The sequence below is a fragment of the Podospora pseudocomata genome, chromosome 7, assembly GCF_035222375.1.
Source record: "Podospora pseudocomata strain CBS 415.72m chromosome 7, whole genome shotgun sequence".
Classification (NCBI taxonomy): domain Eukaryota; kingdom Fungi; phylum Ascomycota; class Sordariomycetes; order Sordariales; family Podosporaceae; genus Podospora; species Podospora pseudocomata.
This window is the reverse complement of record NC_085891.1, coordinates 1,743,343-1,766,152: the sequence shown is the minus strand read 5'-3', so window position 1 is coordinate 1,766,152 and position 22,810 is coordinate 1,743,343. Positions and strand designations below refer to the sequence as shown.

The 22,810-nt window shown below is 53.2% G+C and overlaps 7 protein-coding genes across 7 annotated transcripts; 3 read left to right on the top strand and 4 right to left on the bottom strand.

Moving 5' to 3' along the window:
* Positions 1-372: 372 nt before the first annotated feature.
* TPD3 (protein phosphatase 2A structural subunit) lies at positions 373-4,032 on the top strand (the record flags this gene model as incomplete). The annotated part of the gene is made up of 8 exons (XM_062893514.1): positions 373-438; positions 499-604; positions 679-830; positions 896-1,387; positions 1,440-1,699; positions 1,750-2,188; positions 2,246-3,822; positions 3,893-4,032. 7 exons carry the CDS (start codon positions 373-375, stop codon positions 2,606-2,608), a joined length of 1,878 nt encoding a protein of 625 aa, XP_062739329.1. The 3' UTR covers positions 2,609-3,822; positions 3,893-4,032.
* Positions 3,059-4,184, bottom strand: EFM4 (Protein-lysine N-methyltransferase efm4). The gene is made up of 2 exons (XM_062893513.1): positions 3,893-4,184; positions 3,059-3,820 (listed from the first exon to the last, which is right to left on the bottom strand). Exons 1-2 carry the CDS (start codon positions 3,946-3,948, stop codon positions 3,082-3,084), a joined length of 795 nt encoding a protein of 264 aa, XP_062739328.1. The 5' UTR covers positions 3,949-4,184; the 3' UTR covers positions 3,059-3,081.
* A 520-nt stretch (positions 4,185-4,704) lies between these two features.
* On the bottom strand, positions 4,705-8,284 carry QC762_706670 (uncharacterized protein; the record flags this gene model as incomplete). Its single annotated transcript, XM_062893512.1, has 3 exons — positions 7,394-8,284; positions 5,819-7,331; positions 4,705-5,759 (listed from the first exon to the last, which is right to left on the bottom strand). Exons 1-3 carry the CDS (start codon positions 7,667-7,669, stop codon positions 4,705-4,707), a joined length of 2,844 nt encoding a protein of 947 aa, XP_062739327.1. The 5' UTR covers positions 7,670-8,284.
* Positions 8,285-9,400: 1,116 nt separating this feature from the next.
* Positions 9,401-11,390, bottom strand: QC762_706665 (uncharacterized protein). The gene is made up of 5 exons (XM_062893511.1): positions 11,338-11,390; positions 10,613-11,235; positions 10,308-10,558; positions 9,968-10,205; positions 9,401-9,875 (listed from the first exon to the last, which is right to left on the bottom strand). Exons 3-5 carry the CDS (start codon positions 10,516-10,518, stop codon positions 9,722-9,724), a joined length of 603 nt encoding a protein of 200 aa, XP_062739326.1. The 5' UTR covers positions 10,519-10,558; positions 10,613-11,235; positions 11,338-11,390; the 3' UTR covers positions 9,401-9,721.
* A 248-nt stretch (positions 11,391-11,638) lies between these two features.
* Positions 11,639-12,671, bottom strand: QC762_706660 (uncharacterized protein). The gene is made up of 3 exons (XM_062893510.1): positions 12,291-12,671; positions 11,971-12,138; positions 11,639-11,895 (listed from the first exon to the last, which is right to left on the bottom strand). The coding sequence occupies exons 1-3, from the start codon at positions 12,552-12,554 to the stop codon at positions 11,833-11,835; spliced, it is 495 nt and encodes a 164-aa protein (XP_062739325.1). The 5' UTR covers positions 12,555-12,671; the 3' UTR covers positions 11,639-11,832.
* A 360-nt stretch (positions 12,672-13,031) lies between these two features.
* On the top strand, positions 13,032-14,116 carry QC762_706650 (uncharacterized protein; the record flags this gene model as incomplete). The annotated part of the gene is made up of 2 exons (XM_062893509.1): positions 13,032-13,628; positions 13,688-14,116. 2 exons carry the CDS (start codon positions 13,032-13,034, stop codon positions 14,114-14,116), a joined length of 1,026 nt encoding a protein of 341 aa, XP_062739324.1.
* A 3,140-nt stretch (positions 14,117-17,256) lies between these two features.
* STE23 (metalloprotease) lies at positions 17,257-22,675 on the top strand. The gene is made up of 4 exons (XM_062893508.1): positions 17,257-18,464; positions 18,522-19,388; positions 19,447-21,934; positions 21,999-22,675. Exons 2-4 carry the CDS (start codon positions 19,149-19,151, stop codon positions 22,517-22,519), a joined length of 3,249 nt encoding a protein of 1,082 aa, XP_062739323.1. The 5' UTR covers positions 17,257-18,464; positions 18,522-19,148; the 3' UTR covers positions 22,520-22,675.
* The last annotated feature ends 135 nt before the right edge of the window (positions 22,676-22,810 follow it).

Below are 22,810 nucleotides of genomic sequence, written 5' to 3'. Positions count from 1 at the left end.
TCTTGTTGCATTCCACTCCAGTGTGCTGCTGTACGGTCGCCGGCGCGCTTGCCTAATTCCAGCATCGACATTGACACCCAACCCCGGGGAAACAGAGACCAGACCACACCGCAGACAGCTCTCTCTCAGGTGGGCTGCATTACTTGTAGCGCCCCGGTCGGCAACTCCCTCCCACTCTTCAATTACCCATTGCATCACTTTCCACACCACACGCGATCCCGGCCGCCTTACCCAGCGCCCTGCCCAAACCACGGCCCGGATTCCTCACCAGCACAAACAAACATACCACCAAGATAAACATAATCACCCCCGACTCTTGGCATATTCCGCGCTTCTTTCAACCGCTCGATACCCCCACAACCGCCGCCCACCATGGCTGATGCAACCAACCCCAGCGATGAGCTCTATCCCATCGCCGTCTTGATCGATGAATTGAAGGTATGGCGGTGACAAAGCTCCCAGTCTTGTGGCCTTTTGTTGGTTAACTTTTTCTCCCAGCACGACGATGTCCTGCTTCGCCTCAACGCGATTCACCGACTCTCGACCATTGCTCTTGCGTTGGGCCCTGAGCGCACTCGCGACGAGCTCATCCCCTTTCTCGACGGTCAGCCAGCCCCATCCCGTTTGGTGCACTCTTCTTGGTTGATGGACGAAACACTAACCTGCTTCTTGCTGCAGAAAGTGTCGAAGACGAAGATGAGGTTCTTGTGGCCCTCAGCGGCGAGCTGGGAAAGTTTATCGACTATGTCGGCGGTCCGGAGTGGGGTCACGTTCTGCTGTCTCCCCTTGAGAACCTTGCTGCCATAGAAGAGCCCGTTGTGAGGGACAAGGTAGGCGATTCCGATGCCGCTTTCCAGGATCGCAAGGGACATGGACTGACCTCTGCTGTCTCTAGGCTGTCGAGTCGCTGAACAAGATCTGCGTTGATCTCGATGCGCACCAAATCGAGGAGTATTTCATTCCGCTGGTGTTCAGACTCTCTAAGGCGGATTGGTTCACTTCCAAAGTCTCAGCGTGCGGTCTGTACGCGTCTCCTTACGCCAAGGTCAGCGAAGAAACAAAGCTACAGCTCCGTCAAGCCTTCTCACAGCTTGTCCACGACGAAACACCCATGGTGCGCCGCCAGGCTGCCACTAATATGGCCAAGTTTGTAAAGGAGATTGCTCCCCCGCTCGTCATCTCAGAAATGATCCCTCAGTTTCAGCACCTTGTGACGGACGATCAAGACAGCGTCAGACTCCTTACGGTTGAGATCCTGGGTGCCATCGCCGAGAGTGTTCCCAAGGAGCAGCAAGCCAGCCATGGCGTTCTTCTGAGCTCGCTTCGTAGCTTGATTGAGGACAAGAGCTGGAGAGTTCGGTACATGGTTGCAGACAGGTTCGAAAAGGTGTGTATGACCTTGCTCGACGTTCACGGGAGCATGGCTAACTAGACCACAGATTGCCAAAGCTGTGGATGAGGAAGTTCTGACCAGAGACATGGTCCCTGCTTTTGTGAAGCTGCTCAAGGACCACGAGGCTGAGGTGCGGACGGCCATAGCAGGCCAGATTCCGGGCTTCTGCACCCTGATACCCAGAGAGCTTGTGTTGAGTGAGGTCTTGGAAACAATCGAGACACTTGTCAACGATACCTCTCAACATGTCCGTGCCGCTCTTGGTACACAAATCAGTGGCCTCGCGCCCATCCTCGGGAAGCAAGAGTACGTCAGTCGTGATTGGTCTCAGGACGCACTCGCTAATCAGCATACAGAACCATTGATCATCTGTTGCCCATGTTCATTCAGATGCTCAAGGATGAGTTTCCGGAAGTCCGTCTTCACATCATTTCTAAGCTCGAGCTGGTAAATAAGGTTATCGGCATCGACCGGCTCTCCGAGTCCCTTCTTCCAGCCATTGTTCACCTTGCCGAGGACAAGCAGTGGCGTGTTCGTTTGGCCATAATTGGGCACATGCCCTTGCTTGCCGGCCAGCTGGGTGTTGGGTTCTTTAACGAGAAGCTCAGCAGCCTTTGCATGGGCTGGCTTGGCGATACCGTCTTCTCCATCCGTGAGGCTGCTACTCACAACCTTAAGAGGTTGACAGAGGTCTTTGGTGTTGAGTGGGCCAGCCAAAACATCATTCCAAAGGTTATGGAGATGGGTAGACACCCAAATTACCTGTACAGGATGACCACATGTTTTGCTATCTCGGTGAGTTGAGCTTCCTCTCTGGGTGTCATTATGAGTGAGTGCTGACAGCATCGACAGACCTTGGCCAGCGTTGTCACCTTGGATGTAGTCGCCGACAGCATTCTTCCCATGCTTGAGAAGCTGACCGGTGATGCTATCCCCAACATCCGGTTTAATGTCGCGAAGACATACACCCTAATCATCGGTGTACTTCGCAGGTTGCCCGCCGAAGGTACCATTTTCACTCTTGAGAAGGCTGGTGCTCCTTTCACCGCATCCCCACGGGGCCAGGGGCTGATTGACGAGCGTGTCCTGCCATGCCTCGAGAAACTCAAGGACGATGAGGATATCGACGTCAGGTTTTTCGCCGCCCAAGCTATCGCGGCCGCCAGTGGGGCTCCTCCTGCGGCTGGCGGGGACCCGATGAACACATCACCATAGAGCAAGAACTTTAATGAAGCAATTCCCATATCCAATTCAACAACTTTTTCCCCGGCCCGTCCCCATCTATATTTGTATCCCATCTGTCCTAGGTCAGCATCCGATTTACGCGCGCATATGCGCCCTTGGGCTTGTTTGGGTCGCTCGATAAGCCTTCCCAGCGTACAGTACTGCATCAGGGGAGGTTGTGTACTGGAAGTGGAAAACAAAACGAAAGCGAAGCAGCGGTTATGACATGTTGAGGTTACTGTGAGCTGGGTGGGTTAGTGGTGAGTGTACAGGTTTACAGCCAAAAAATGGTCTTTTTTTGCAGTTGTATGGATCGCGAATAAGGGGGAGATGAAGGTGAAGGGGGCCATAAAGTAACCGAGTTATACCAATAGACCGTTTTTTTTTTCTCACTCTATGGAAACAAACCCCTGGGTATCATTTATTTCTATTTTTGTTTTGTTTTTGTCGTTTAATGTTGGTCTCTACTCAACAACGACCTTTTCAAAACACAGCGTCGAGATGGTCTGCCCTTTGACACCCCCAAAGCTGAAACTAGGGTAGTCTACCCTGCCTGCCATTTTCAGTTTGGTCTTTCCGTCGTTTGGGGCGGTCGAGGTCTCGAACCAGGTGCGGAGTTCGGTCTCGGTCCAGTTGCAGGACGTGACGAGGAAGACGCCGCCCGTCTTGAGGAGCTGGAGGACGCGCTCGCCGTAGCCCTCGTTGATCCTGCGGCCGAGGGAGTCGGTTTCGGAGGAGAGGGAGACGGCGTCGAAGGTGCCTTTGTCGAGGACGAGGTCCCAGCCGGTTGGGGGGGAGATGGAGGGGATGTCGCCGTTTAGGACGTCCCAGACTTTGAACTCTACACTCTTGAGATCTTCATTCTCGCGGGACTGGGCGATGGATTTGGCGAGGGAGATGGAGTGGGGGGAGTAGTCGACTCCCAACAGGTGGCCGGACCAGCCGTCGTCGCGGAGGGAGAAGAGGAGGGACCCGTTGCCGCAGCCTAGGTCTAGGATGGAGGCTGTGCTGGGGGTGAGGTCGTGCGGGTGCGGGTTGGGGGGGTGGTCGTCGTCTTCGTTGTCAGAGTCCGAGTCGTCGCGGTTGGGGGAGAGGTAGGACAAGATCTTGGCCTCGGCGTCCGAGTCGTCGAACCAGACTGTGCCCTCTAGCGAGGGGTCGGAGGTGTGGGTTGTCAGCTCGGTTGTGTAGAGGGCGTCCCAGCTATGTTCAAGTCGTTAGCAGGGGGGTTGAGGACGGAGGGCTGAACAAAATGAAGGGGCTCAATCAGCATACTAAGCTTTTGTCCCCAACTTGGAAGGCTCAAGATGTGCAGGCTTAGACTCGGCCATTTTGTTTCTTCTTCTCTGCTGTCTTTTTTCCAACCGGAAACAAAAAGAAATTCTCAGCTGTCGCAAATCTGAAGCTATTTCCACAGGCGCATCGCGGGGTCACCAAATCCCATAATTCTCAAACCCCCGGCAGTAAATTGCGCGCGCGCGCGAAATCCTGAGTGGTGGGGCCTAATTATCCCCCAAAGTGGAAAGCGGTGAACCCCAAAGCTGACAACCAACCCCTCCTTTTTTCCCGTCCCAACTTGCTTCAAGCCCATTCCCCCCCCTCCCCCTTTCAGTCCTGTGGTTACACGCACACAAACCACCCCGAAGCTGTGGTGGAAGCTTATTTCAAATCCAGTGCCGGCGATGACCAATTTCTTCCATAAAGCTCTCACAACACAAAACATATTTTACGTAAAAAAAGACATCAAGCCAAGCATAGAAAAGCTTAGCTTTGGCTTCTGGTGGGTGTAAGTGCAACTGTAAAATTTATATAAAAAAAGCTCCGTCTCCCCTTGATCTCGGAGAAAAGAAGAGGGATATCATTCCAAATTTCTTTCCATATTCATCGTCAGTCAGGTACAGAAAAAACCGTAAAAAAGAAAAGTTATCTCTTGAGGCTTCTTCCTTGAAACTTCCACCCCATCCGTCTGCCGAGCTATATCTTGGTCCTATACCTCTCGCCCCCTTTTCAGTCCAGTGGTATCACCCGCGCACTTCTCTCCAAAATTCCAAAAAAGACATGCATTTCTCGCAACCTTTTCATCAACTTCAGGCCAGCGTCCAGACCGGAGCCTTAATCAGCACCTGGCGACCCCTGACCTCAACAGCAACGAACCCGGCAAAGCGAACCTTGCCACCGTCCTTGGACGGTGGTGCAATCTGGTTCGCATCCACGACACTCCCCTTTCTGCTCCCCGGCGTGCTCCCACCTCCGCCTAGCACGCTCAACATGCCCGCTCTGGACTTGTCATTGCGCCGGGCATCTTTGTCTTTTCCTCCGCCCTCTTTCTCATCACCTGCACCCTCATCATCTCCCTCTGCCGGCCGGGCCTCCAGAGCCGGAAGCCCTTGCTTCTCAACAACCTCCATGATGTCCGGCTGAATAGGTGACTCCGGCAGTGGATAGGTGATGGCAACATCGCGGCTCTCCAGCGGCAGGTTGGCCGCAATGCCTACGGCTAGCTCCACAATCATACTGGCACTGCCATCTACGCCAGGCGGCGGTGGGTTCGACAAATGGTGAAACAGAGATGCCGTCAGGTCCGTCGTCGCTCGCCGAGTGAAGTCAGCCTTGTAGTTCACCGCCTCCCCACTGCGCAGAGCGTCTTGCAACCCTTCCAGCGTAGCCATGCGCCAGCTCACCACCTTGCTCGTCAGCGCATCATACTCCTCTTGACTGCTCAACGTGTAGCTAAAGTTTCTAATGTTCCGCTCAATCATCTTCAGCTGCCGACTCAGCTCAGGCTCGAGACCTGGGTGAAAACACCGGTTGAAGATCTCTTCTACGAGCCACCGGGTTATTACCGCCCGTCCAACAGCTGTCATCTCATGTTTGCCCGTCTTGAGCGCTTCTGGGCTAACATAGGGGACTAGCCACTGCGGAAGTGATTGCCAGTCCTTTCGAATGTTGAACGAGAGATTATTGATGGCGCCATTGAGGCGGTTAAAGCGGGTCGAGTACTCGCTATCGTCGAGAGAGGTTCGGCTCTGAGACATTCGCTGGTTGGCAATGGCGTTTTGAAGTTGCTCAACTTGGCCACTCAATTGCTCAATCTCCTTCTTCCCGTCAAAATAGAGACGCTTTACATTCTTGTACTTGGTCACTATTGCATGGTTAGCTGAGTTTGCACAGGCCGGAATAGGAGAGTACAACTGGTCGTACAAAGGTCTTTAAACGCCTTATCTGGGTCTTCTCCACGGTCACTTGGTGGAGGTTGAGGGCTGTTGCGACCTGCAATATCCCCTGGCCCGTCAAACTGTCTATCTGGTACATTGCTCGTCCGGAAAGCCGGGTTCGCCCCAGGGGCATTAGGAGGCTGTGGTAAGGGGTTGTTCATGTTGGGTTGCTGGCTCTGGCGATAGCTGGGCGGCGGCCCAGGCGGGGCTTGGGCAGGGTCCCGTAGTCCTTTGTCTGCCTCTTGGGATCGTCGTGCCGGGGGTTGTCCGCCCGTGGGTGGAGCCATGGACTGTGGTTGTTGCTGCGGGGCTTGACCTTGCGCCGCCGATTGTGGATTCGGCCGGCCGGGGATATCCTGTGCCTGATGTGGGTAGCTTACCGCCGAGGACGTCTGAGAACTCTGAGCTTGGATGTTCGACGCCGAACGCTGGTCTGAGTCGGTAACAGGAGACTCATGCGACAGTTGCGAAATCGTCTCGGGATTCTGCTGTTGGGGATTGGCTAGATGTCCACTAAATCCGCTCTGGTATTGTGATTGCTGGGGGCTTGAATAGTGGTACTGCTGCTGCTGTTGCTGCTGCTGTTGGAGGTGAGGGTGCTGTTGTTGTTGTTGCGAATGAGGGGACAATTGCTGATTGGGTTGCGGTTCGAAGATGGCCTGCCCGAATTGCTGCTCGGGCGGTGTGTGGCCGTTGTGCTGAAAGTGGCCCTGATGCTGACGGTATGCACTTTCGTCAGCCGAGTAAGGCGAGTTGTCCGAGTCCGAAGGGGGAACAGGCCGTATGGTGGGATGCTGTTGGATATCGTGGGGGTTCTGCAGGTGTAACTCTTGGTCAGATCCGTCAATCACGTACGACTCGCGGAAGTCTCCTACGCCTTGCAATGGGGATGGTTGAGATGGAGGCGCCTGGTTCTGCCAATCGAGCTGTTGCTGGTCGAGCGAGACTTGGGACACCTGGGTGAGACCGGTCCGGAGGCTTGGTGGTGCTGGCGGGGGAAGGCTCACGCGCTTCGAATTTCTACGGTTAACGCCGGGAGGATTGTTGTAATTGTTTTGCGGAACCTGGGGTGCGTGGTCGCGACTGAAGATGTTCTTGACCAGCTTGCGAGTGGACGACTTTTGCTTTTGTGGTGCTGGCGGGGGTTGCTGCTGTTGCTGGCTAAAGAGGGGTTGCGGGGGTCCAGTTATGGGGGACGAGATGCTTTGTCCGCCCGCGGCCGAGAGATCCTCAGCAGACCCGGATCCGAACGGGTGCGAGTAGCGCGGCGAGTGTTGGGATTGCTGCTGACCCTGCTGCTGCTGCTGATGTTGTTGTTGTTGTTGTTGTTGTTGTTGGTGCTGCTGTTGCTGGGGGTGGTGATGGTGAAGTTGGGTCGTCACGGGGGAGATCTGGGGATAGCGTTGGGATTGGGAGCGCGAGACCTGGTCAGCGTAATCGTGCTCCCGTGGCGGGCGCGAGTCAAATGCTGCCCCCGAGACACTGTTGGAGTGCTGCAGCTGTAACAGAAGGAGGTCAGTAAGAGACAAGAGGGCCGGCAGGACTGCCCGTAAATACTGACCAGATGGGGGGGAGGCGGTGGAGGTTGTTGATGGCTTGACCGGTTGTTGCTGGTGTCGTGCTGAAAGGATTCGCTAGAGCTGAAGGTCGGGTTGGGCGAGGCTGAGGGGGGGTTTGCAGCAGCGCTCCCACCCGCACTCGGGGGGTTCGTCACAGCTGATCCGGGGACTGATGGCTGCTGCCCTGATTGTCCAGCGTCCTCGGCGGCTGTGGTGCCGACGAGGTTATGCTGAGAGCGATTGTTCTTGCCAGACCATGGATAACTCCTGGACGGCATTATTGCGCTGCTGGCGAGGAGAAGCGAGTGTGGCCGTCCAAAGTGTTTGTGCCGGTGATTTGGTTTGCGACAAAGCACACGCCGGGAGCCGGACGGTGCGGCGCTGGCAGCGGGGTCTAACAGCCAAAAGACGGGATGAAAGGTGAGTGCGCAATGTCTAAAAGCCGCAGACTCGACCTCAGAGTGACCCTTCTGATGCGTGACGATGGCCAAGCAAAGAGCAAGCGCAACGCCAGACAGAGCTGGGGCTTGGGGTAGCAAGGAACAAGGAAGCAAGGTAGCAACCTGAAGGGCAATCCAGGGTCAACAAAGCAAACAATTACGCAGCGTTATCCTGCGTAGTGTATCCGTAGCGATGACAGGCCGAAGCAAGTGGAGGAGGGGAATGAGATGAGACGAAATGGCATCCCAAAGATGCTGATGCACTTGCCGAGACTGCCCGGTGGACGTGCCCCTCAAACAGGTGCGCCGGACGTGCAGGGTGCAGCCGCACGGAGGTCCAATGATTTGGCGGCGTCAGCCTTCCAAGAGGACAGGGAACAGGGGCTCAAGGGGAGCTCCTCTCACGCCTAGCGGGGCTGTGTTCTGTCTTTTCAGAACGATTCGAACCTCTTGACGCTTTCCATGTTATCATGCAGTTGGTCTGTGTTCTCTTCAATAAACGATGCAGGTTGGCAATCAAGGAATTAATTCCGTCTGCAGTATTCTGCCTCAGGTTGACGAGCAGCATATCAGATATGCGCCAAAAAGGGGTTTCTTTCACCAACCTTGGGCTTCAAGTGACGATGCCTCACTACAACCTCTCCTCACCACCGAACCATCTTGGACTTTACCTATCTTGATTCGAAAAAAGACCAATCATACCCAACACCTGCCAACCTGAAGTCCGTTTGTTCCACAGCATTGATACCCTCTGCTCTCCATCTGTGCCTCTCTTCCACCACCCACCCCATCGGCACTACAGCAAGCTGTGCCGCCCCCGCCATATCTAAACGCCTGTGTACAGAACCCTTACTCCGTACCAAGTATCCTCAACTCGGGGATAGGATCTCAACCCACTATAACACTGCATACAAGAGAGATAGAGCAACATATCACAGCTCCCCATCATTTCCTTCCAATCTACCGTACATATCTCCCACAGCATCAAATCTCGTTGGTTATCAGTAGCATTCCGCCATATCTCACTGCCCCTCCATCCAAAAAGCAAGAACAAAACGGTCGCCTAAAAAGAAACCCTCACCACGCAGATCACCACTCCTTTCAGACGCTTGCTCTCCCCCCTTTTTGATATCCTGCATCTTTTTCATGTGCCAAAAACTTGGACAAGCTTCCATTCTACTCCAGGTCAAAGCCCTCTTCTGTGCTTGCTAGGAAAGATGTGGGCCCACTCACTCAGCCCAGAAGCCAAGTTCTAAATATAGGCCACTAAGCTCCGTAACGCTACTACACTAGCCTCAGGGTTCAGTGGGGGCGAGCATCAACAACGACGGCAACGACGGCAACAAACATGGCTTGCTGAAAAGTCCACCGCCAGCATTTTTCAATACGAGAAGTGATGATCTTTGACAACTTGATATAAAAAACGGTTCAGCTTGGAGATAGGCGGTGAGGGTAGGTACAGGCTCTTGAAATAGAATCAGGATGGTTGTTTCGATAGACTCGGATCTTCAACTCATGAATATGTGAGATGTCCTTGGTTATCACGATATCAAACACTGCCACAGAACTCCCAGACCTGTTAAAAACAGAATGGCAGTGGTGTTCATCGTCAAATTCTGACTCGGGAAACATATCCCACTCTGGCTCTGGCATGTGACAGTTAACCTTTCTCAAAATCTCAGCATGACTCTCATAGTATACAACCGCATCATCACCACATCTCGGGGACTGATAAGATAGGACTGAAGACACTCTTCTTACTCCCGTTCCTTCACCAAGTCATACAGACCATTGGCAATCTACCCCTCCCACCCAAATACCCATCACCAATAACCTCTCCATTACCCCTCCCCCAAGAACACCCTCTCAACATCTCCCCTATCCCTCACTCTAGTCCAAAATCCCCACAACAGTCGCATTCACCGGCCCCATCTCCCTCAAGCAGATCTCATCCCCATGCTTCTTCACCCCCTCATAATACTCATATATAATCACCTCCCCCGTCGCAATCGTAGTCGGATAGTCCCAAGGCACGGTAAAGTTCCTAATTCTCCCCCCATCGAATCAGCCCCTTTCTCCCCACCCCCCTTTCCCCTTACCCACCCCCCCATCGTCCCCCCGGAGAAGAGAACTTACTCATCATCATGATACGTATGCGCAACCTCCAAGCTGAAATTCCCGGGGTGCTCAAAGCTCGGGACCGACGACTTGAAGAAAGTCCAGTCGTCGCGCCAGCAAAGCTGGTACCCTGCCACCGGGGTCCGCCAGTCGGTCGTGCTGAGGGACCCGTTCACCCCGTCCCAGGACCAGGTGTGGTGGCAGCTGCAGGAGGTGACGTTGTTTTCGCGGACCGAGTTGGGGTCGTGGAGGGCGACTTCCACAACACACCGTCAGTACCACCACTTCAGGGGGGATGGGGGATGGTCGAGATAGGGAAGGGGTAAAGGGGGAAAAGGGGGGGGGGAGGAGGGCTTACAGTAAAGTTCACAAGAGTAGTTCGTCTTGTTGTTGGGGCGCTTGCAGTCGAGGGCGATGTTGGTGACTTGATACGGGGCAAAGTTGAACTGGGCTGTGGGGACGAGTTTGGCTGGTTTGACGAGGGCGGCGGAGAGCTGGTGGAGGTAGTTGATGGATGAGGGGCCGGCTGAGGCCAGAGCCACTAGGGGGAGAAGGTTGGTGAAGTACATCGTGCGTTCTGAATGTTCTTCTGATGGAAATGGTTTGTCTCTGGGGATGTCAGGTCAGTCTATGGAAGGGGAAGACACGAGGACGAATATATACCTGGCAAACTGTCACCGATGAAGCTCTGGGTATCAAACGCAGTTGACGGCTCAACACACGTGCTTTGTTGATATTCAGATGGAGCCTGTGAGGTGCTTGAGTAACCGTACGGTGGTAAGAGTTACTCCGGGGCAAGTCGACAGTTAAGAGATGGTGTTTCTCTTTGATGGTATGGCCCAGAGCAGCTGGGTTATCCGCTCTTTTATCTTGCTCTGCCATCATTTACCACGCCCATCTTTCCGGTGTGATAGATATGCCAAGTCTGAAAGATGTTTGCTGTGACACCAATACTTGTACTTATATCCTCCACACGAGGAGCGGTCAAGACGGATACCACTAGAAGGACAGCCGAGTTTTATTTGTGGACAGGTCAAGAAAGAAACCGTTGTTGTGGCCATCGACGTTACGTTCTGCACCCTTGGAAAATGCAAAAGGCGCGATGTTGAAGAAAGGCGGATATGATCCTCGTGTCATCCCATACATGACCGCTGGGCTCCCAAAATAGCGTTATACTGCGAAGTGCCCTTTCTTTCCTCGAGGGTCTAGACGTTGGCCTGTTTTGATATCTCGGCCGACCGGCCCACAACTTGCTCTCAGTAATTCACAAGTTAATACAGCAGGCACTAAACGGAGTCAAAAGACACTGAGAATAATGTTTCCCCGCCAACACAAAATCAGAAATCAACAAAGACGAAATGCCAAAGGTAGCACCAAAGTCGGCATACCTGATGTAACTATGGTACGATGCCTGCCAGAAAGCAAAGTGGCACAGCAACCATCGGAGACATTGCGGATGTCACAAAGCTAAATCGATGGAGTGTGACAGGCAGGTCATGTAAGCACTTTGCTCAACCATGCCCTTCTTGACCAACCTCAAATACTGCCCGGGTGGTCATAGGCTGCCTAGAACTCGCCGGCGGTGAGCAAGACATTACAAGCCAACGCAACTGTGGAACTCACGGTTGGACGTAACTTGGTCAAAACCACCAGTCTGGATGACGTACCCCTTGACTGCCTTATCAATAGGAAGTGTAAGCCTGGCACTGTCTCAAACACACGGGGACTTCTGCCTGCTTTGTGGAAATGGAAAAAGAAAATCACCCAGTCTAACATTCTGAAGCGCAACTGAAAGCCATCTATTGGCAAAGTTACATATGTACAGAGCCTCAGCCAACCCCGCAAACTCATCACCCCGCCATGTCCCCTTTTCTGGTCTACATTTAAGCCAGGGGATAAGATGTCTGTGGGAGAGACTCAAGGTGCTTTCTGTGATGCTCGTTGGCCTGTGATTATGATATTAGTCTGATTGCCCGTAGCTTTCATAGCTCCTTGCCCTGTGGCGCCCTTGTCAGACTTACAAAAGGAAGGCCGCAATAACCGCAAGGCGTAATCTCAGCCTTGTCCAAGTTGATGTAAACCTTGGGGTGTCCAGCAGGACCACCGCCACCGTCGCAGGCAACGACCCGGTCGTGCGTCCATCTGACGGGCTCCTTGTGGATGAGCTCGATAGCAGCCCAGGGGCGGGGCTAAAAAAAAAGACATAGTTTCAGCATGCATCCTCCCAAAAACAACATAGTTCCCCCCTCCTTTTGCCGTATCAATCCATCCCCCCATTCCTCTATTTCCCTGACATCATGCCTCTCCCCCTTCCAAGTCCAACGCTCGGGTATCAACCAACCTGGTTCTCAAGATCCGTCTGCTCGAAACGAGGGCCAGTCATGGCATCAGCACGGGGTCTCTGGGTGCGCGACCAAACCTCGGTGCGGTTGGGCGCCTGCTGGACAGTAGTGGGCGCAGGGCCACCGGTGACCTGGGGTACTTTCTCGTCGCCCTTGGTGGGCACCGTGGTGGATTCCAATTGCCGGGCAGTAGCAGTAAACGACCGCTTCGAAAGTTGGCGAGGCAGGCCCTGGGCCACCGCCCGCATCCGTAAGGCGAACATTTTGTGGAGGTTGTGGTTTGTGGTGTTTGGTTCGCAAGGTCCGTCGCGAGAAGCAGCTCTGGGAACCTGTGGCCCAGTAGGGAAGCGTCAATTGACGTTGATGGAGCTCCAGGTGTAGCTCGCTGCGGTGTGGGAACAGCTCCGGCTAAATATCGGATTTCTGCTCTTATTCCCCTAACCCTGGAATCAGAAGCAGGATTAGCCTTGCCAAGTATTTGGGTTCCAGTTCTAGGCTTGGCTAGCTGACCCAAGATGCATCACCTCAACTTTTTTTTTTGAACATCGCATTGCGACCGCCGCCCCCAAGCTTCACGCGCAATGGACATTTGTTTACTTTAACACAGCTACATTCCACCACCACCTCTCTTCTTAACATTAAACCAGACTTTCATTCCCAACCCCCTCCGGACCATATAAATCCCAACCTCCAACCCTACGCCTGTGTGTCGCGTATCGACACCCCACAACACCGCAACCATGCCACCCCCCAAATCCACCCAAAATGAATACCTCCTCCCCATGAAAGAAGCCCCCGCCGCCAAAACCATGTCCTCACGCCTCATGACCATGAAGTTCATGCAGCGCGGCGCTGCCCTCGCCGCCGCCGCCAATAACAACTCCCCAACCACTCCCGTTTCCGCAACCACACCGACCCCCGCAACCCCCCAAGCGGCCGGCAACGACAACGACAACGACAACGACATCACCTCCTCCTCCAAACGCCGTAAATTCTCCCACGCCCCTTCCTCCGCCTCTACCGCGGCCCCTCAAACCCTCCTCTACGACCAAGCCGCCATCCAAGCCGCCATCGAAGAAGAAGAGAAGAAGCGAATCGCTGCCGTGGAGAGGAGAGCCGCAGAGTTGGGTGACAGCCACTGGGTCCTGGAGGGTGTGAACACAGGAGTGAAAAAGGGGGCAAAGAAGCCGTTGAATGTTGTGCAAGTGGGCTTTGCGCAGATTGACTATGGCTCATCAAGGACAACTTACTCTGGTGTCGAGGACGACAACCCATTCGAGGAGGGAAGCGCGGGTGCTGCCCCACCGTTGATAAGATTCAACATGAAGAAGGCCGAGGCATGTTTTTTTTTTCAAGACATATCCTGCCATACTACAACTGACAATGCATGAAACAGGCCCCCAAGATCAAATCTGACGAGAGCTCCAGTTCCGACAACTCTGACTCCGACAGCGGCTCAGTCTCCGATGATTCCGACTCCGATTCCTCCTCAGACGAGAGAAAGACCACGAAGAACCGACAACAACCCCGTGGCAGGCAACAGAACACTAACGACTCCGCCTCCCGAAAACGCGGCCGATCATCTACCCTTTCGACCAAAAAAGCGGAAGAGCAAAAACGCGCCCAAGAACTCGCCAGCCAGAGAAGGAAAAAGGAGGTCAAGCTCAACAGGCTAAGCTCGATATCAGGCGCAGGGGGGTTAAGCTCAATATCTGGCGGTGGTGGGCTCTCCTCCCCGAAAACGTCAATGGCAAACATGACTTGTCATGGGTGCGGTAAGCTGGGGCATAAGAATGCGGATTGCCCTAACAAGAGGAGACGCTAGATCACGAGGGGGCGTGACTCTCTCTTTTTGAAGTTCGTTCAGAAAGTTCCTGATGACGATGATGGATATCGTTCCAACTGGGGGCAAGTATTTGGTTTGAAGATGTCATCTTCCATGCCCCAAACGTATTTTTGGAGTAATATTGTTTACTCTAAAAGGTCCCCCGTCCGTCCATCCGTCCGTTCGTCCGCCTGGGGGGTAATGGCCAAAAAAAGTTTCACGGTACTTTGCCTTTTTGCTAATTTGCAAATAATAATGATATCCCCCCTTTTTCCCAGGGAGCAAAGACAGCCCCTGTTTCTTTTTTTCTCTCGCTCGGCCAAGCTTCGGGAAGCTGGCTCTTTCTTTCCCAGAAGCAAATGGGAAACGGCTCAAAAGTAGATGATCCCTACAAAGAGGCAAAAAGGCAGTTTTGGAGAATATGAGAAAAGTTGGAGGGGAATAGATAGTTCTGGATTCGATATCCCGAACGGCTAGCTGGCTCCCTTAGCAGAGCAAATATATGAAATAGTGATTATTATCTCTTGTAGCTTGTTTCGTCGAACATGTACCTACCTTCCTAAAGTAGTGAAAGTTACTTTTTTGACGCGTCTTCGATTTTTGTTTTCTTGTTCCGAAATCGGAATCCTGGGAAAATCCGGTGGTCTTGGTTTTTCTTTTCCACACCGAGCGCCTGACGTAGTAAGCCATGGTGGTGCTATCTATCTTCTTACCTGCCATAACTGATGGATCTCAACAGTTTCAGATCCAGGCTTTTTTTCTTTCCATGTTTGGGTCTACTTTTTCCCGGTTCATGTGCTTTGGGCCTGCCTCTTCCTAGACTTGAACCGGAGCGTACACACCGCGGAGTGCTTCACTCGGCTGCTTCTCTCCTCTTAGTTCCAACACCGGCGTGCCTCGTTTACAACTTTTGCGAGCGAGCAATGTGGACAGGCTGGACGGTTCTTGTATTTTTGCGTCGGCTTCACTCCGGAGGGATTGTGACGAGGCTTGCATCATCGGTTGTCGGGGAGAGTAGCCGGATGATGGCTAGTCTCCTTCTTCTTGTGATCCTCTGCTTGTGTGTGTGTGTGGGTGTCTCGTCTATATCTGAAGCCACCACCCAAAGTTCGTCTTTCTTGCCTATGCCCTCTTTGGTTAAAGGTTAAGCTCTCTTGTCGGTAAGTAAAGGAAGAATGACGATGATTTGAGTTTTATACCAGGGCCGGTCAGGCAGAAACGGTTGCATGCAGGGAGCATGCCCCTTCTTTTTTGCCGCTATTTCGAAAAGGAGGCTGCCAGGAGGGAGGGGACGGGGGGGGGAGTTGTTCCCGTTCGACTTTCTTGTGTGGTCTGTGCCATGTCATGCCGTTGTGTCGACTCCCCTCCTAAACCGGGTAAAGTCTGGAAAACCTGGATAGACCCGAGAGGTAGGTTGGGAACTGGAGTCCATCCGGCGTGGTGGGAATTGTTGTCCGGTACGTTGCAAGGGGGGGGGGGCGCGAGGATAGCAACCATGTATCGGAACGCTGGCCCCAGGCCGTGTCTGTAGCAAGCAGGGCTGGGCGATGGTGGTTTTGTCTTCTAAAGGAAGTCAGTATACTCCTCATGACACCAATGGGGATAAATGTAGGGAAAAAAAAGAAGTGCAATACACACCGGGCCGGATCGACCCTTGACCACAAATGCGGCCATGACCGACCAACTCTTGGCACCGGGCGATCATCCACTTACAACTATGCAAGGCCGTTATGTGTCTCCTTTCTGGCATAAGATCCCGTCGTCATCAATTTCTGAAGCAGTCTGTTAGTTGTACCTCCTCGGCTTATCGAACTGCTGATGGCTACAGAAGAGATCGTCATGCGTGTGATTTTTGGTGTCGAGTCAAACCTCATGCTTGAAACTCGTCATCGAAAAGTGTTCAGCAGCATGAACCAAGCAATGTCGTCGACATGTCGGACTGCGTATGCGCAATGGAGGCTAGATGAGTAACTGCATGTGCGTTGTGTACCCGAAAGCTGCTGTAGCTTTGCCGTCTAATTCCGATTGCATTCTGCTGCATGGCCGAGCAATAATCACAGGTGTGCAGGACGTAGCCGACGATAGCACGGGACAGAGGGACATCAGCCGGTGAGGACCAGCTTTGGAAGAAGTGTGGTTCGGCTCGGCCATCGCAGTCGCATCGCGGCAAACTGGTGGGTTGCTCCTAGATGTAACCAGTGAGTGCTTCCCGCGAGGCCGTGGTGGTTGCTTCCATGGTCGCAGCTCTCAACCATCATGTGCATCGAGACCATATCTGAGATTGCCGTGTGGGAGTTTTGTGGCTCATCGAAATGATCTCTGAGCGCCTTGATGCCGCTTGTTGCTTACCTAAAGAACTGTGAGAGGCTTCACCTCGGTTGACGAGCGGCAATGAACACCACCAGCCTTCCATGGTTGAGATCTAAACGCATGTTGAAGGGAGCGACCAGGCTCGCTAATGCCTCTCAATATGGAATCACTGGCCGAAATGGTTGAGGTGTTTTCTGTCCACATTTGATCAAGGTGTTCGGGTGCGTGGCAGAAGATACCACCCACCACTCCACCCCGGTCGCTTCTAGAAGGTGTGGTGCCTTTTTTCCCTTGAAAAGGGCGAGCTCCGAATTCATGCGAGCCTGCCAACCCCAGTGACCCACGTGCATGGTACACTCTGGACAGCCTCAAGGAATAGCAAGACACACCTTGCCGTGTAGGGGTTATGATGACTGGGAATCACGTTGGCCATGATGGAGAAGGCCGAGAAAGGAAGTCAGCTTAGGTTGTCGCTGATAGCAGGCACCATCTGAGTGAGGATATCCCGTATGTCCCCGGCAGAGACATGATCGGTAGCGAGTGATAGGAAGGATTGTGGGATTTATAAAGAACAAATTGGATCTTGGATGGGCGGAGGTTGAATTATTTGAAAAGTCCCCTAAACCACGAACATGGGTTGCACCCCACCGACCAAGCCATCCAATCAACAGCTATTCTCCATGATCTTAGATAATCAGGGGTCTGGCTGCAGGTGAACGGGAACAAAACTACCCGCCCTCCGTCCTTCTCAGCCGTTGACCACATCCTATGGTTTGCAGTTTAGGTGCCGTTGGGCTACTGGTATCGATACCTAGGTGATCTTTACTTGGAGTCAAGCTACATGTTGAGAGCGAGGTACGGCCCGCATCCCTTCATCTCCCTTCCGACATGCTTGGTTTGCACTCGCGCCGGGCAGACGCCCGACCTGGGCCACGGCCGGCAGAGTAATCTCCCGGCGCCGTGCCAGAGATCGTCTCTCCACAGCCAAAGGCGGTTACATTTTCTGGCAACCCAACTTATACCTCTGCGTCATGAAGTCTTCCAACACCTTCGGCACCGAACAGTAGTGACATATCAGCTGTGTTCAGACCAGACAATCCAACATGTCACAAGTCCCAACAGCTGTTCATCCACATGCCCAATCTGATTGTTGGGTTGGGTGCTCCTCGGTCTGCGTACCATTGCGGGCAGGTTTCAACATGCCATTCTTTGACGTTCGGAGTTGGTGTGACCGCCATGGGATTCTGACTAGGTGTCTCCAGTCTGCATCGACACCCCTCGCCCTGTCTGAAGCTTCTCGGCCCATGGGCGCTAGCCGGGATGGGTCGTCTGATATTAGGGAACAAGCGTAGCTCACAACATCCATGACAGGCAGGTGTGGTTATAGCAGCACATGTACAGTAACCACCAGAGAAGGATTCCGTAACCGTCGAAATGTAGTGTTGCTGGCGTCGTTGAGAACCTCCATGGGCACTCCTCCCTACACCTACCCCTGTCATGAACCCCTCCACCCCTCCAACCATGATTCCCCACTCCACCCCGCCTTTAATCCACACCTCCCTTGTCCATATCACGAACGTTATCCTATCCTACACCTGCGAAGTGGACTTCGATCAAAGAACTGTTGAGGAACAAGTTATACCCATCGTTTTAGACAGAATACCAAAGCAACAAGCGGTTCGGTCCCATTCCAAGTAGCCGCTCATTTCCCGAGGCGCCGCTTTCATGTTGAACCCCTGACGAAAGACATCAAAATTAAGATTGACAGCGAAGAATTGAAGCTGTTGGAGCAGCCTACCTATCTAGCTGCCCACCTAGCTATATAAAGCCCAAGACATGGGACTTCCTGGCCGCTCTGGGTTCTCTCCATGTTGGACGTGAGATGTCTACCTAATAAGACCTGAGCACACGAAACGACCCAACCTGTCTGTGTCTTGTCTTTCTAATACGGAGACATTACTCACGACTTTGCCGCTTCGCCCACCACCTTCCAACACATCGTCTCAACTTCCCTTGTTCTTGTTGTCAGGCACTTCAGGTACCCAAATTCAATCTGTTTCCCGTCCTGTTTCGGAGTTTTAATCATACCGTGCAGGTTGCCGGCAGTGATTCCTGGATGCCGGTCACTGGTTGCCAGTAGATCTCCCCATCTCCACCGGTAGCGCTCCAGACAACAAGCGCAAAATACCACCCGATTTTGCTGCCTTCCAACTCGCTGGGACAGCTTCCATTAGCGCGCTACCGGCTCCACAGCTGCACAAACGCGCAGGGCTACCCACCGCATCACTCAGCGGGCATTCAAGAGTCCCCGCCGCCGCCGCCGCCGCCTTCTTCCGCTATTGCCTCCCTTCGCCGTCACTGGAAGTCGGTCACTCGGTCTAACCTGGAAGTTCCCACCTTGCAGACGGAGCCAGGCAGGTAAAAGCACGCGCAGGTCAGCTTGGTCGCCGCCCCCACCAATTCCTCCGGTCCACCTACCGCCCCGCAACAGCCTACCTACTCTCTGTCTGTCTCTTCTTCATCAAGACATCCCACTCTCTCTCTCTCTCTCTCGAAGCAGCCTGGAACTGCCTGAACCCTAAGTGTCACGACCCCATATTCTCTGACCAGTCGAATGCTTGTTAGCCTCCTGCTCACAAGCCACCAACAAGACCTGCTGTCATCGTTTCTGTCTGGCTACGCCCAAAGGTAACACAAGTCTTATAATTCAGCACATCACAGCATGGCCAACTCCGAGGAAACGCCGCCGCCTTCCAAAATCGAGGTTGAGGTGGTGACCGAGAACCTCGAGACCCCCGAGCTGGATGATCGTTCATACCGTGTCATCCGTCTGCCCAACGGCTTGGAGGCTCTTCTGGTTCACGACCCCACCACTGACAAGGCCGCGGCCGCGGTTGATGTCAACGTTGGGAGCCACAGTGACGAGGATGATATGCCAGGAATGGCCCATGCCGTTGAACATGTAAGCTTGCTATTACCACCCCGCACACTCAGGCTGCAGCCGCTAACTTTAATTGCAGCTTCTGTTCATGGGGACCAAGAAATTCCCTGTCGAGAATGCCTATCATCAGTACATGTCAAACCATTCTGGGCTCACCAATGCCTTCACGGCGACAACCTCAACCAACTACCACTTTGAGGTCTCTGCCAAGCCCAGCAACGATGAAGAGCCATCTGCCACCAATCCCTCACCACTGCTGGGAGCGCTGGATCGCTTTGCCCAGTTCTTCATCGAGCCACTGTTCTTGGAGAACACTCTGGATCGTGAACTGAGGGCCGTTGATTCAGAAAACAAGAAGAATCTCCAGAGTGACAACTGGCGTCTACACCAACTCAAAAAGACTCTCTCCAACCCGAAACACCCCCACCACCACTTCTCTACCGGCAACCTTGAGACGCTCAAGACCATCCCCGAGGCAAAGGGTATCAACGTGCGAGACAAGTTTATTGAGTTCTATGAGAAACATTATTCTGCCAACCGCATGAAGCTTTGCGTCTTGGGAAGGGAGCCCCTCGATGTTTTGCAGGCTTGGGTGGCCGAGTATTTCTCTCCCATCAAGAACAAGAACCTGCCACGCAACAGGTGGGAGGATGAGGTTCCGTTCACAAAGGATCACTTGGGAGTCCAAATCTTCGCCAAGCCTGTGATGGATACTAGAGAAATTACTCTGAGCTTCCCCTTCATGGAGCAAGAGAATCTTTACGAGACGCAGCCTGGTGGATACATTAGCCATCTCATCGGCCATGAGGGCCCTGGCAGCATCATGTCCTATGTCAAGTCCAAGGGATGGGCCAACGGTCTGGGCGCCGGGCCAAGTAACATTTGCCCCGGGTCTCCGGACCTGTTCGACATCGGGATCACCTTGACAGAGGAGGGACTGAAGAACTACAAGGAGATCGTGAAGGTCGTGTTTGAGTACATCGCCCTTCTGCGAGAGACGGAGCCGCAGCAGTGGATCTTTGATGAGCAAAAAGGCATGGCAGATGTCAATTTCAGGTTCATGGAGAAGTCTCGAGCTTATCGGTTTGCGAGTTCCGTCAGTCAAAGGATGCAAAAGCCAATCCCCCGCGAGCATCTGGTGTCTGGGTATTCCAAGCTTCGCAGATTCGACCCGAAGTTGATCAAGCAGGCTTTGGGCTGGCTACGACCCGACAACTTCTTTCTCGTTGTCACCTCACGGAATCCCCCTGTTACGTTGGACAAAAAGGAGAAATGGTATGGGACGGAGTACACCGTCCAATCAATTCCGGAGACTTTGATGAAGGAGGTCCAGGCGGCAGCTACCAGCACACCTGACAACCGAAAAGCGAAGCTTCATCTCCCCCACAAGAACCAGTTCATCCCAACAAAGCTAGACGTGGAGAAGAAGGAAGTCAAAGAGCCTGCCATCGCCCCCCGGATTATCCGCAACGACTCTATGGTCCGGACCTGGTACAAGAAGGACGATACGTTCTGGGTCCCGAAAGCAAGTATAATGGTTAGCTGCCGGACACCAATCACCTCACTGGCGTCTATGCGGGCAGCAGGCCGTCTTTTCACAGATTCGATCAAGGACGCGCTCGAGGAATACTCATATGATGCCGAACTTGCTGGTGTTGAATATACTGTGATCTGCGAGGAGCGGGGAATGTATATTGAGGTCTCTGGCTACAACGACAAGCTTTCGGTGCTCCTAGAACAGGTTCTGGTCACCATGCGCGACCTCGACATCCGCGATGATCGATTCGCCATCATCAAGGAACGCACGATCCGGTCATACCGAAACTGGGAGCTTTCAGCACCATGGACACAGATTGGTGGATACATGAGCTGGCTGACGACAGACCACTACAACACCATCCTGGATATCGCAGAGGAGCTTCCTGCCGTGACAGCTGATGCGGTGCGATCTTTCAAGAGGGAATTCTTGGCACAGATGCACATGGAAGTCTTGGTTCACGGCAATTTTTACAAGGAGGACGCACTGAAGCTGACCGACATGATCGAAAAGACGCTCAAGCCACGGCCATTCTCTCCATCTCAGTGGCGTTCACCTCGCGGGCTGGTGTTTTCTCCAGGGTCAAACTACGTCTGGAAGAAAACGCTCAAGGACCCCGCGAACGTGAACCACTCGATCCACTACATGCTCTACACAGGTGCCAAGATTGATCGTCCTCAGAGGGCAAGGACAGCGCTTTTGGACCAGATCATGCATGAGCCTTGTTTCGACCAGCTTCGCACCAAGGAACAGCTCGGATACATCGTTTACTGTGGCTCTTGGAGCAATGTGACAACGTTTGGTGTCTACTTCATTATTCAAAGTGAGAAGACGGCCCCCTATCTTGAGACCCGGATCGAAAAGTTCCTGGAGGACATGGGGAAGAGACTCGAGGATATGAGTGAGGAGGATTTCGAGAAGAACAAACGAAGTTTGATTGAAAGGACGCTTGAGAAGGCCAAGTCGCTGGAGGGAGAGAGCAACCGGCACTGGCAGGCCATTGAGTCTGAATACTACATGTTCAACAACCGTAAGTCTAACCTGATTATTCCCCTTGGGCCCAAGGCAAAACTGACCCGTATTTCGTGTTATAGGACAGTTGATGGTGGAGAATCTAAAGCCACTGACAAAAGCTGATATGATTGAGTTTTTCAACCACTACATCAACCCTTCGTCCCCTTCGCGGGCGAAGGTTGCAGCTTATCTGGAGGCCCAGGCCAAGAGCGATGTGACAACCAAGCAAATTACGGATCTCATCAAGACGCTCGATCTCGATGAAAGTACCGCTGCCCAGGCTGCCACTGACCTGCAGTCTCGCCTGAGTGCGGCTGGCCATGACGAGGAAAAGGAGGTCGAAGGCCTTGTTGACTACCTCCAAGGCCTCGGGGTACCAGACGGCAAGGTAAAGGCTGCGTCTGACGTGTGGAGAAGACTACACTCTGAGCATGGACCCGGCAGCGGAGTTGTCAAGGACGCAGAGCCACCATCATCCAATGGGACGACACCCACCCTCATCAAGGATGTGCGAGACTTTAAGGCACTCCATGCCACCAGCAGGGCTCCCTATCCGGAGAAGGATCTTGCGGAGTATTATGACCTGGATGCAAAGCTTTAGACATTTCACTTGGAACCATGCGGATCGGGGTAGAGGGGGCTCCAGACTACTGAGCGGAAAACAGACTTATACCCAAAAGCATTATATTGTCACCATTGTTGGTCATGCAGCGCATAGATGAACTAATCGAAACTTTCTTGCTGTTTTATTTCATTGCCTGATGTTCTCCTGAATCTCCGGAACGTTCCTGTGCCACAGCTCAAGATAGATGAAGATCTCACTTGGGCTTTCCCATATACTACTAGCCCTTAATATCTGTCAGAGAACCAACTGCCAAACGGTTCCTGGCAC

What these genes read in the sequence shown, in the direction of transcription:
- STE23 (XM_062893508.1), top strand. Translation starts at nt 19,149, where the DNA reads ATGGCCAACTCCGAGGAAACGCCGCCGCCTTCCAAAATCGAGGTTGAG. An exon ending in TGGCCCATGCCGTTGAACAT is followed by an intron (nt 19,389 to 19,446) that starts GTAAGCTTGCTA and finishes CTTTAATTGCAG; the next exon opens with CTTCTGTTCATGGGGACCAA. An exon ending in ATACTACATGTTCAACAACC is followed by an intron (nt 21,935 to 21,998) that starts GTAAGTCTAACC and finishes TTCGTGTTATAG; the next exon opens with GACAGTTGATGGTGGAGAAT.
- QC762_706660 (XM_062893510.1), bottom strand. Translation starts at nt 12,554, where the DNA reads ATGTTCGCCTTACGGATGCGGGCGGTGGCCCAGGGCCTGCCTCGCCAA. An exon ending in AGACGGATCTTGAGAACCAG is followed by an intron (nt 12,139 to 12,290) that starts GTTGGTTGATAC and finishes CTTTTTTTTTAG; the next exon opens with CCCCGCCCCTGGGCTGCTAT. An exon ending in GTTATTGCGGCCTTCCTTTT is followed by an intron (nt 11,896 to 11,970) that starts GTAAGTCTGACA and finishes TCATAATCACAG; the next exon opens with GCCAACGAGCATCACAGAAA.
- EFM4 (XM_062893513.1), bottom strand. Translation starts at nt 3,948, where the DNA reads ATGGCCGAGTCTAAGCCTGCACATCTTGAGCCTTCCAAGTTGGGGACA. An exon ending in AAGTTGGGGACAAAAGCTTA is followed by an intron (nt 3,821 to 3,892) that starts GTATGCTGATTG and finishes ACTTGAACATAG; the next exon opens with CTGGGACGCCCTCTACACAA.
- QC762_706665 (XM_062893511.1), bottom strand. Translation starts at nt 10,518, where the DNA reads ATGTACTTCACCAACCTTCTCCCCCTAGTGGCTCTGGCCTCAGCCGGC. An exon ending in CTACTCTTGTGAACTTTACT is followed by an intron (nt 10,206 to 10,307) that starts GTAAGCCCTCCT and finishes GTGTTGTGGAAG; the next exon opens with TCGCCCTCCACGACCCCAAC. An exon ending in CATACGTATCATGATGATGA is followed by an intron (nt 9,876 to 9,967) that starts GTAAGTTCTCTT and finishes GGGGAGAATTAG; the next exon opens with GAACTTTACCGTGCCTTGGG.